The 12,483-nt window shown below is 44.0% G+C and overlaps 1 protein-coding gene across 2 annotated transcripts in view; it reads right to left on the bottom strand.

Annotated features, from left to right (window-relative positions):
* Window positions 1-8,367: 8,367 nt before the first annotated feature.
* The window catches only part of faxcb (failed axon connections homolog, metaxin like GST domain containing b), a 91,012-nt gene continuing 86,896 nt past the window's right edge, over window positions 8,368-12,483 (bottom strand). For both annotated transcript variants that reach the window (XM_078213674.1, XM_078213675.1), the window contains one exon: window positions 8,368-9,368. In XM_078213674.1, the coding sequence (XP_078069800.1) occupies window positions 9,070-9,368 (299 nt within the window). In that variant the 3' untranslated portion in view covers window positions 8,368-9,069. The remainder of the gene's footprint in view (window positions 9,369-12,483) is intronic.

Here is a 12,483-nt window from a genome sequence, read left to right as displayed (position 1 = left end):
GGTAAGTTTGCTGACGACACCAAGGTAGGTGGTGTTGTGGATAGTTTGGAGGGATGTCAGAAGTTGCAGCGAGACATAGATAGAATGCAAGACTGGGCGGAGAAGTGGCAGATGGACTTCAACCCGGATAAGTGTGTAGTGATCCATTTTGGCAGATCCAATGGGATGAAGCAGCAGTATAATATGAAGGGTACCATTCTTAGCAGTGTAGAGGATCAGAAGGACCTTGGGGTCCGGGTCCATAGGACTCTTAAATCGGCCTCGCAGGTGGAGGATGCGGTCAAGAAGGCGTACGGCGTACTGGCCTTCATTAATCGAGGGATTGAGTTTAGGAGTCGGGAGATAATGCTGCAGCTTTATAGGACCCTGGTTAGACCCCACTTGGAGTACTGCGCGCAGTTCTGGTCACCTCATTACAGGAAAGATGTTGAAGCCATTGAAAGGGTGCAGAGGAGATTTACAAGGATGTTGCCTGGATTGGGGGGCATGCCTTATGAGGATAGGTTGAGGGAGCTTGGTCTCTTCTCCCTGGAGAGACGAAGGATGAGAGGTGACCTGATAGAGGTTTACAAGATGTTGAGAGGTCTGGATAGGGTAGACTCTCAGAGGCTATTTCCAAGGGCTGAAATGGTTGCTACGAGAGGACACAGGTTTAAGGTGCTGGGGGGTAGGTACAGAGGAGATGTCAGGGGTAAGTTTTTCACTCAGAGGGTGGTGGGTGAGTGGAATCGGCTGACGTCGGTGGTGGTGGAGGCAAACCCGTTGGGGTCTTTTAAGAGACTTCTGGATGAGTACATGGGATTTAATGGGATTGAGGGCTATAGATAGGCCTAGAGGTAGGGATATGATCGGCGCAACTTGTGGGCCGAAGGGCCTGTTTGTGCTGTGGCTTTCTATGTTCTATGTTCTATGTTCTCTAGGTCTCTCGCTAGCTCTTAATAACGCCTCAATTCTCTGCTGGTGCTTGATAGGGGTTCCCCCTGTCGTTATGAACCCCCTCCTTCCCCAAGCTGTTATATAATCATGTATGACTCCGAAGGCATAGCGGCTGTCTGAATAAATGTTTACCGCTTTACCTTCGGACAACTCAAGTGCCTGGGTGAGTGCCACCAGTTCTGCCACTTGTGCGGACAAGCTTCCGTCAATTCTTCCTGACCTCACTGTTTCTAGTTTACTATTTACGACTGCCCATCCTGTTCGGGGTGATCCCTCCACATATTTACATGACCCATCCACAAAGAGGGTCTCTTCCGCTGTTACCAGGGGCATGTCCTTTATCCTTCCTTCTCCTTCTCCTGCATCCACATCCCCACAATTGTGGGGTTCTCCTCCATCTAAGATTCCTTCTGCTGGGTTATTTCCCGTATCCCTTATTATTGTTACGGACTTACTGGGAGGTAAGAGGACAGCTTCCCATTTAGCCCTTCTCATGTTGGAGACTGACTTTAGTTTTCCTGTGTTTAACATTTCCACCAAGGTGTGTTTGGTGTGGAGGATTATGTTCCCTGTCATGATTACTGGTTCGCTAACCTTTACAGCCCATGCGGCGCAATCCAAGGCGGCTATGCACCTTGGCAGTCCAGTGACTACCCGCCCCTCTGCGGTGGAATAATACCCTATGGGTCTCCTTCTGTCGCCATGGTCCTGTGTCACTATTGCGGAATAGAACCCTTCCTCATTATTACAATAAATGTGGAAGTCTTTGTTAAGATCGGGTAAGCCTAGTCCGGGGGCTGATATTAGTTCTGTTTTTAATTTAGTGTAAGCTTCTTCTTGCTCGGGTCCCCACTCTACGGGGTCTAAAGCTGGCTTCCCCCCTTTAACGAGTCTTTGTATGGGTTCTGCGAGTTTTGTGAACCCTGGGATGAAACTCCGACTGTAGTTGAATAGTCCTAGCACCTTTCTAACCCCTCTTATATTAACCGGCCGCGGCATCTGTTGTATTGCCTCTTTCCTGTCCGCCGGCATTTCTTTAAGTCCTTGGGATATAAGGTGCCCTAGGTATAGGACCTGGGACTTCCCGATCTGCGCCTTTTTGGGGCTGACTTTTAACCCTGCGGCTTTTAATTCGCTCAGGACTAGGTATAGGGCTTCTTGATGTCCTGACTTGGACTCTGAAGCTATTAGGATGTCGTCTACATATTGTAAGGTCGTGTTACCCTCTGGCAGTTCTACCCTATTTAGGATGTCACTCATCACTCGATGGAATATAGCGGGGCTGTTGTGGAATCCCTGTGGTAAACGGGTCCAGGTGTACTGCTTGTCCCCTACTGTAAATGCAAATTTGTCTTGGGATTCAGGATCCAAGGGTAAGGACCAGAATCCATTAGCTATGTCCAGTACTGTAAATATTTTATGCTCCTGTGACAGTCCATTCAGGATTGTCGAAGGGCTTGCTACAATGGGGTGCAGCTTGGACGTGACTTTATTAAGTCCAGTGTAATCTATCGTGAGCCTATAGCTCCCGTCAGGTTTACTCACTGGCCATGTTGGGGAGTTAGTGGTGCTCGTGGCTTCTCTCAGGATCCCCTTTTTCACTAACCCTTTCACAATCTCTACTACAGCTTTCTCTGCTTCTGGTTTAATTGGGTACTGCCTGTGTGGCTTATGCTCTGGTCCCGGTACCTTTATTGGGTCTGTTTTGGTTAACCCGGTATCTAACTTTGTCTCAGCCCATACTCCGGGAACGGAAGCACAAATGGCTCCGAACTCTCCTGTCTCTAACTCCCATTTTCTGGTGGTGACTGTGGCCACCTTAATGGTCTCGAGGTGGCTTGTGAGTTTCCCTATTTTAATTTTTCGACCGTCCTGTCTTGGCCAAATCAATTCTCCCTTCCCACAATCTATCAAGATCTCATATTCTTTCATTAAATCATTCCCCATTATGGTTCCCTCGTTATTTCTGCACACATAGAACTTCATTGGGATATATAGATTGTTTATTTCTACTAACGTGGTCTCGCTAAGGTAGGCGGGAGTTTTGTTCCCTCCTATCCCGGTCAGATAAATCATTTTATTCGTAGTGGGTAAGGGTAGGTCGGTAACGGATATGGATGCCCCTGTGTCCACTAGCATCTCGCATTGTCTGCCCCCTACCAGTGCTGACACATAAATCCTTCCCTCCTTTTTACCCTTGTGGACGGGGGCTGCAGACCGTCAATCTTGCTGACCCTGGGTGTCCTTTTGTTCCTGGGGTTCGGCTGGGGACGTGGATTGGGCTGGGGGTCTCCCATGCTTATGCCAACATACGGCTTCCGTATGTCCGTGTCTTTTACAGTGGCTGCAATGCTTACCACTGTTCCTAGTTTTGCTCTTTCTCCGTGGAGTCCCGCAATCCCTCGCAAAGTGCCCCTGTCGTCCACAATTGTGGCAGATCAATCTGGGTTTTGTTTCACTCTCATTACTGTAGGCTGCTACCCTTTCTAACCTTGCTCTTGCCTGTGGTTTCTCTTCCGCTGGGACGCCGCCAGCCCACTCCACCAGCTCATCGTAATTTTGGGACATGATCACTCCCATTTTTAGGATGATCTGGTGGGCACTAGAGAGTCCATCCTTAAAAGCTTGGATGAATGCTCGATCTCCTCGCCCTGGGTTCACTTGTCCTGAGCACTCTTGGTATATTCGGAACAATCGTTCCCCGTACGCAGAGGCTCCTTCCCCTTTAAGCTGCTTTGTGGTGGTGATTCTGCTCCAATTAGTGGGGGCATTCCCTAAGACCCTCTGAATTTCTTCCTTAAACCGTAAGAAGGGTGGTTGTTGGGTATCTATTTCTGCTGTTAGGGGGATTACATGTGTCCACCGTCCCCCATTATAATCCTGCGCTATAGGGGAAGCGGGTCCACCTACTACCTGTCTCCATTTATCCGCTGGACAGGCTGCCCTGACCAGTTGGTGTATGTCTCTTAGGTGTGATTGATGTCCTCCCCAGATTGTGTCTAATTCCTCCCAGAATGTAGTGTTCGCGCTTCTGGTTTGTAATTTGCCCAGGGAAGCCATTATCTGCTGTCTCTCCCCTGGGGTAAAGGGTTTATAATTTGCCTTGGGTCGTGCTGCGGTCCCCCCTCTAGTTATGGGCGCTACGTTATGTTCCAGCTGTTCCCACTCTCCTGAGGGTGCCGTTGGCCCTTGCTGGGTGGACTCATAAGAAGGTAGAGGATCAGTTTCTCCTCCCCCTTGCCTTTCTAAAACCTGATTTCGGTTTTCCAATTCCCTCACTTGGGATTCTAGTTCTCTAATTCTTTCTTTGTCCTCTCTCCATTTCCTTGTAGAGGCAATTGTTTGTTCAATTCGACCTGCTAACTGATGTGTTAACATTATTCCTATTTTCTTCGTTCTGTTTCTTTTTACTTTATCTATCCACTTTCTCTGCTGCTCTAAGGTTTGAGAAGTATCCCAGCCATCCTTTTGCATTCTCTTTATTAACTCCTTCCTGTCTGTCATGTAGACTTCAATCAGGGAACCTGCAGATCCCCTTTTAACTTCACTATCTGCCATTTCGCAGATTTCACTAACCCCGGCCACGATTATTCTTTAGTAAAGTGTGCTAACTACCGTAGGGACTTCACTACCCCCGGCCACTATTACTACTCTTAGCAAAGTGTGCTAACTACCGTAGGGACTTCACTACCCCCGGCCACTATTGCTATTCTCACACCGTGTTTTATTGCCGTTACAGGGTTTTAAGTTATACTCACGGCTTCCACGATTACCACTTCGGCAATGTGCTTCTCCACCGGATTTCGGTTTAGGTCAAAGTTGATCAAACTCATGTTCCGCCCCGCTTTTCATCACATTGACAGTACAGTTTCCAACTTTTCAATAACTTTCATGCAATCAGCTGGCACCTCTGCGTCTGTTCGCCACTACAGAGGGTGATGTTAAACCGACTTCTGCCCTTTTGTGCTTCACAATCCTTTAGTGCCCTTGGTGTCTCTCACTCACTTCAATTCCTGACCTTCACGTGGCAGATTTCTGCTCTTAATAGCCAGTCTAAGGCAGAGGTTTTGAGACAGGCACTACCTTGTCCTTTTGTTGATCAGCACAAATCACAGGAATTCTTATTCCTATCAGCAGTTAGTACTTATCACTATAACAAATATTATCACAAATAAACAGTACAAATGTTTCCCCCTTGTAAACCGTATTTCCTGATCCAGTCTGACTGTCACAGATTCCGCGATCTCTATCCCGGTTGCGACCGTGGCCAATCGATCTCACCAGTAATAGGATCCTAGCCGACTACGCCAATTGTTGTGGGAAAAATCCACCAGTAGTCAGACTTCGAGATTCAGAAAATACGATTTATTAAACGGAGCTCCGTGGAGAAAAGCGCTATGTTCATAGAACACTTTTTCTCAATTGTATACCGGGAGCGGTTCAAATTTATACCCTTTACACAATGGGTTAGACCGGTGATTCGAAGATTATCACATTTACAAGTATTTAGCATTTCATGAATGGGTACATTTCCCCATATTTACAAGAATACAAACAGGTATAGACATTTAGCATTTTATGAATGGGTCTATCAATGGCTAGTTTCGTCTTGTGCGGGTGCTAATCGGTTCCCTCGCATTCATATTTCCCGCCTTCCTCTAGCATTAATCTAAGCTCTTTGTTTAGGGGTTTCCTTATCTTAGAGATGTTTCGACCCTTGGCTTTGGCTTCCTGAGGTGTTTGTTTGCTATGAGTCACTGTCTGTACTTTGTAAGTGGTTTGTCTGTCAGGATTCTGGCTTGACGTTATTTCTGAAAAGCGGGAGCCTGTGGCTGTTTTTCTGGCTTCTTTCACAGTTAACCCTGTGTGTGCCAGGCAGCCATTTCAGAGTGTGCTTTCTTGTGCTGCCATTTTAAAGTGTGCCCCCCTTGTATTTTCCCCTTACAGGCAGATGTACGATTAAACTCGGATACCCAAAGGTTGCTGTCCAGGGTGCGTCTCTCAACCATAAATGATATCTCACTGATTTTCTCACCACTGAAAAGCATTGAATGATATGAATTTGCTCCATTTGTGAAGTAGATACAAACTCAAATTGCCACAGTTATCTTCTTATTTCAAGGGTACAGACTCTTTTAACGCTGTGATAATGATTACCAACCAATCTTTGGCACTGAAAACAATATGAAGTTGGATAGTTTAAAAATTTTCACGTTTTTTTCCTTTTCGATTGTCTTTTTTTTCTCCCTCTATCCAATGCTTCTTTCCTTCCCTTTATGTCTCTTTCTGCAGGTGATTTAACATTGAGTTCACTCATTTTAATTCACACTTCCTTCTGAGTTGTTAATTTCACAATCCTTCAATCAGATTGGTCTAGGAGATTATTCTGGTCCTAAATGCCGTGTTCCCCGCTGTGATGTTATCAGATGACATGCTCAGCAATTTAGCAGAGAGGAAGTTTAAAAATAAGTTAACACTGCCATCAGATGTCCTGAGCCATTGTTGATTCAAGCACTTAATTAATTATGAAGCTTAATTAGCCAAATAACATCAAGCTCCATCTGATTGGTACTGCAAATATTGTGATGAATATTTTAAACAGCCTGGTATTCAGCTGCCATGGAAATTATTTCATTTCTCAAACAATTTTCAGATGTAAATGTATATGAAATAAATTACTGTAGTAACACCTCTCTTTCCTTTTGGGAAATACACTTATTTGAGGAGTTATACTTGGTCCCATTAGCAACACTTGTGTTTGAGCTACTGCTGTGTTTGAGGTACAGATGATAGAATGAGCAATCCCCAAGCCAATAAGTAACAAGATATGGGTTCAATGAATAGACAGATTATTCTTTCTCCTTTCCCCCACCAAGAACACAATAGCCTCGATAATTACTGTAAGTAATATCAGTGGATGGACCTTTAATGTATTTGACATTCGTTTGGCTGCTATTTCGGTAAAATCTTTGGCCTGTTTAAAATAAATGGGATAATGTCCACAATAAAAATGGAAGCAGGAATGTGTCTAACCAACAGAGTAGGTATATGGGTGGCACTGTGGCACAATGGTTAGCACTGCTGCCTCACAGCGCCAGGGTCCCTGGTTCAATTCCAGCCTTCCAGTCTGTGCGGAGTTTGCATGTTCTCCCCATGTCTGCGTGTGTTTCCTCCAGGTGCTCCGGTTTCCTCCCCCACTCCAAAGATGTGTGGGTTAAGTTGATTGGCCATGCTAAATTGCCCCTTAGTGTCAGGGAATTAGCAAAGTAACTGGGTTGTGGGGATAGGGTCTGGGTGGGGTTGTGGTCGTGGTCGATGCAGACTCCATGGGCCGAATGGCCTCCTTCTGCATGTTAGGGATTCTGTGGTTCTATAGTTTGTTCCCAGGCCTTGGTCATGCCACCATGAAGTTCACAAGAGTCCTCTGTCACTAACTGTGTTGGTTATATTAAAATGTTTTGCCATAGGATCACTGTGGCACAAAACATTTTATAAAATCTATGTCATGTTTTGTAGACAGACAGCTTCTATTTGGGATGAGATGTTAAATTGAGGTGATGCCTGCTGTCTCAGGTGGGCATTAAATATTTCATGGCACTACTTGTAGAAGAGTAGAGGAGGGGCGGGCTTCTCTGGCCACGTGCGCCCAAGACCAGAGATTCCGCGCCCCCCCCCCAAGCTCAACGAACCTTTAAGTGGTCCACCAAATAGTCTGTCTCGCCCACTACAATTCCCATGGGAGATTTACGGCTGTGATTTGTGGTCGGTGCAGACTCGATGGGCCAAATGGCCTCCTTCTGCACTGTAGGGTTTCTATGATTCTATGATTTCTCCAGTGCCCTGACTAATATTAGTCCCTCAAAAACATATTTTTTCAAAACAACATTAACCAGTCAAAAAAAAACAAGGAAAATTGCACAGATGCTGGAATCTGAAACAAGAACAGAGAATGCTGGAAAATCTCAGTGAGTCTGGCAGCATTTGTAGGGAGATTAACAGAGTTAATGTTCTGAGTTCATTTGACTCTTGATCAAAGCCAGTCATTTAACTCATTTATGGAGTCTGTGTCCAAATTGGCTATCGCATTTCTCTATGTTACAAGAGTGACTACACTTTAAAAGTATTTCATTAGCTGTAAAAGGTCCGATAGTCCTGGAGACATGAAAGGTGCTGCCTAAATGAATCTTGTTTCTTTTATCCAGCTCAATTTGGCTTGAGTATTTTCTCATCTATGGAATAAAGAATTTGTGCCATTTACCACAGAGCTAACAGTACAGTAAGCATATATTAATTGCTCCCAAATATTTGAATAAGTATGTTCAAAAACAGTACTCTTTCCACGGATCGCACCATAGAAATAATACATAACAATGAGACCTAAACAGGCTGAGAATGTGTCACAATACTCTCCCCTTCACACAATAGCAGATTCTATAAATGCAACACAGTTTAATATATAAAATCCCAGAAAACTCCTACATAAATCTTATTCAATCCATTTATAATTGAACTTAGTAGATAACTATGCATTTCATTTAAGTACGCCATTGTTCTCCCATGCACACTTTAAAAAATTATCTAACGGAGCTGGCATTTATACACCATGTTCAAATGAAAGTGATCTACTTTCAACTTTAACTACAGCATAAATCCTTGTGTGTTACAGTACATGACAGAATCATCCAAGTGCCTTGCAATGAAGGCCTTATTTATACTATGACAGATCTTGATTTCCATAGATATTATAGTATGTTTAGATGTGCATGGTTTTTGAATTATCTAAAATTAATGGCGAGTAGCATGTTCTTGCAGCATAGCTATAAAGAATTGCAATGTTGAAACCAGATGCTGTGACATTAGGCACACAAGGTTACATATTGTACAGTGACTATTATGACTGAATGTGTTGTTCTATTAGCTTTACTTAAGTAGATACCTCAATTAATTACTATATATTTGACAGAATTGGCTTTATTGGAGATTTTCTGTGATGGTAACGGGTGACATTATCACATTGGTCCGAATAACAATACCTGTATTGAGTGATTCTTAGTGACCTCCAGACTAACCGTGTAAGGTGCAAAATATACAATAATGTATTTTACTTTAAATTAAAAGTTTTTTCAGCATTGTTCATTTGCCCTGCTCATTATCTGTGTACTCTTCCATATCCACATCCGAATCGAAGAGTGAATGACCAGTATAATCAGTGTCCGGAGTCTGGGAATAGGAAAAACTGTTCTCAGTTACTTCTTCATCAAAAGTTTCTGTGCGAGAGTACAAGCTGAAGTCTTGTAGTGGTGTGGGAGTCAAACTGTCTTCGCTGGACTCGTCTTCATTGTCATATGAAGCATCTTCACTCTCTTCAATCCATTCAGGCCAGAACTTTCTCTTAATCCTTTCACAATACATGGCAAGATTAACCAGCTCATCTGAAAAATAAAGCAACAATTATGCGTTCTGGCCTTCAGAACATCCTTTTAAAAGATTTCCAATATTAGGTTCTCTAGAATAACTTGATCTCCAAGTATGGCAAGAATAAACTTTGACTTGTGCTAAACCAATGGTTATATTTGCAAAAAGTCAATTTATTCAAATCTTATCACCCAGATAGATCATGTCAATGTATGCAGCGAATATCCCTGTTGGCTCCAAACATTGCACCAGGTTAGAAATACTGACATTTTCCAGAAATCCCCAAAATATGAGTCCACATGATGTCAGAAATCCCTCATACTAACTTATGCTGAAAAACACATCTCGCCATTTGTTCTCGGAGTTTGTTGATCATTTGAAAGACACGAACAACCATTTTGTGTCAACGAATCACAAAGATGACAGCTTCCTTATAAGATTTCCTTCATTCTTTAAAATACATTTCACCTGCCCCACATTGGAAATAACGGTGGCCATTTTAGAATTTACCTCATTTTAATGGAATAAAAACTGGGCAGGTTTTACAATGAGTAAAATCCAATTCATAAGATTAAAAATTAGTTCCTCTATAGAGCGGCACAGTAGGACAGTGGTTAGCACTGCTGCTTCACAGCTCCAGGGACCTGGGTTCGATTCCCGGCTTGGGTCACTGTCTGTGTGGAGCTTGTACATTATTCTCGTGTCTGCGTGGGTTTCCTCCGGGTGCTCCGGTTTCCTCCCACAATCCAAAGATGTGCGGGTTAGGTTGATTGGCCATGCTAAAATTGCCCCTTAGTGTCCTGAGATGCGTAGGTTAGAGGGATTAGTGGATAAATATGTAGGGATATGGGAGTAGGGCCTGGGTGGGATTGTGGTCGGTGCGGACTTGATGCGCTGAATGGCCTCTTTCTGTACTGTAGGGATTCTATGATTCTATAATGAGTATAATTTTTCTTGTTTAGTCCTTGAAAAACCAGGGGCCAGTTAAGTGGTGTCAGTGGAGGGCCAGCAAGATCTCAATGGATCCTGCAGATATACTGACCTACATATGAGCATATAAAATAGGAGCTGAAATAGGCCATTCGGCCCCTCGAGCATTAAGATACATTAAGATCATGGCTGAACTGTTTGTGTTTCTAATTCCACATTCCCATCTACCCCTGATAATCTTTGATTCTCTTGCCTATCTACCTCCACCTTTAAAATATTTAATGACCCCCCCCCCCCCCACCTTGCCCCACACCCCTCCACTGCCTTCTGAGGCAGAGAGTTCCAAAGTCGCACAACCCACAGAGAAAAAAATCTCCTCATCTCTGTCTTTATAGGGGGGTAACTCCAAATTTTAAAACATTGCCCCTAGTTCTGGACTCACCCACAAGAGGAAACCTCTTTTCCACATCCACCTTGTCAAGACTGTTCAGGATCTTGTATACTTCAATCAAGTCACCTCTCATTCTTCTAAACTCCAGTGGAAACAAGTCCAGTCTGTCCAATCTATCCTCATAAAACAACCCGTACATTCCATGTATCAATATAGAAAACCTCCTCCGAACCACCTCCAATGCATTTACATCCTTCCTTAAATAAGGAGACCAAAACTGCAGACAGTATTTGAAATGTGGGGTGGGATTTTCTAGGCATGCATGCCCCAAGACTGGAAATTCCCACCCAAACTCAATGGACCTTTAAATGGTCCACTAGAATTTCTGTCCCGCCTGCTGCGATTTCTGCAGGGTAAACACAGTAAGAGTTTTAACAACACCAGGTTAAAGTCCAACAGGTTTATTTGGTAGCAAATGCCATTAGCTTTCAGAGCGCTGCTCCTTCGTATCTACTCCATCTGACGAAGGAGCAGGGCTCCGAAAGCTAATGGCATTTGCTACCAAATAAACCTGTTGGACTTTAGCCTGGTGTTGTTAAAACTCTTACTGTATTTACCCCAGTCCAACGCCGGCATCTCCACATCATTCCTGCAGGGGGCAGGAGGGAAAATTTCCACCCGTGGTCTCACCAATGCCCCGTACAACTGAAGCATATTATCCTTACTTTTATATTCAATTCCTCTCGTAATAAAGGGTAGCGTTCCTTTAACCTTCTTAATTACTTGTTGCACATACATGCTTTTTACACTCATGCATGAGAACACCTAGATCCTGCTGCATCTCGGAATTCTGCAGCCGTTCTCCGTTTGAGTAACAGTCTGCTTTTTTATTCTTCCTGCCAAAGTGAACAACTTCACATTTCCCATATTATACGCCATCTGCCATTTTCCTACCCACTCACTCAACATGTCTATATCCATCTGCAACCTCCTTGTGTCCTCTTCACATCATTTCCTACTTATCTTTGTGTCATCTGAAAATTTAGTTACCATGCCTTCACTCCCCCATCAAAGTTATCGATATATAAATGGTAAGAAGTTGAGGCCCGAGCACAGATCCCTGCGGAACCCCACTCATTACATCCTCCCAATCAGAGAAAGACCCTTTTATGCATAATCACTGTTTTTTTGCCAGCCAGTCAATCTTCTAGCCATGCTACTCAGAGCTTTTACTTTGAACAATAACCTTCTGATGTGGCTTTCTGGAAATCCAAGCACAATGCATATTACTCCTTAAAGAAAATACATGATTTCCATTTCACAAGACCATGCTGATGCTTCCCAACTACCTTGACTTCCTCTAAGGTCAGAATTTTACCGGCACGCCCGCCCCAGAATCGGGGTAAGCGAGGTTCGCAGAATGGCATTCTCCATTGGCCTCGGGCGGGATCTTACGAGCTCCAGGCGGGCGAGACGGTAAAATTCTGGCATAAGTGTCCAGCGATTAACCTCCTTAATAATTGATTTGGTTGCTGTTTATCTCAGTTGGCAGGACAGCTGATTCCTGATGCAAAGCGACGCCAACAGTGTGGGTTCAATTCCCGTATCGGCTGAAGGTATTCATGAAGGCTCCGCCTTCTCAGCCTTGCCCCTTGCGTGATGTGTGGTGATCCTCAATTTAAAATCACCACCAGTCAGCTCTTCCTCCTGAGGGGGAGAGCAGCCTATGGTCAACTGGGACCATGGCGACATTAATTGAACACCTTCCCCACAAAAGATGTCAAGCTAACTGACCTATAATTTCCTGTTTT

The sequence above is a fragment of the Mustelus asterias genome, chromosome 5 (genome assembly GCF_964213995.1).
Source record: "Mustelus asterias chromosome 5, sMusAst1.hap1.1, whole genome shotgun sequence".
Taxonomy (NCBI): domain Eukaryota; kingdom Metazoa; phylum Chordata; class Chondrichthyes; order Carcharhiniformes; family Triakidae; genus Mustelus; species Mustelus asterias.
Note: the sequence above shows the minus strand (reverse complement) of the source record. Positions and strands in the feature narration are given on the sequence as shown.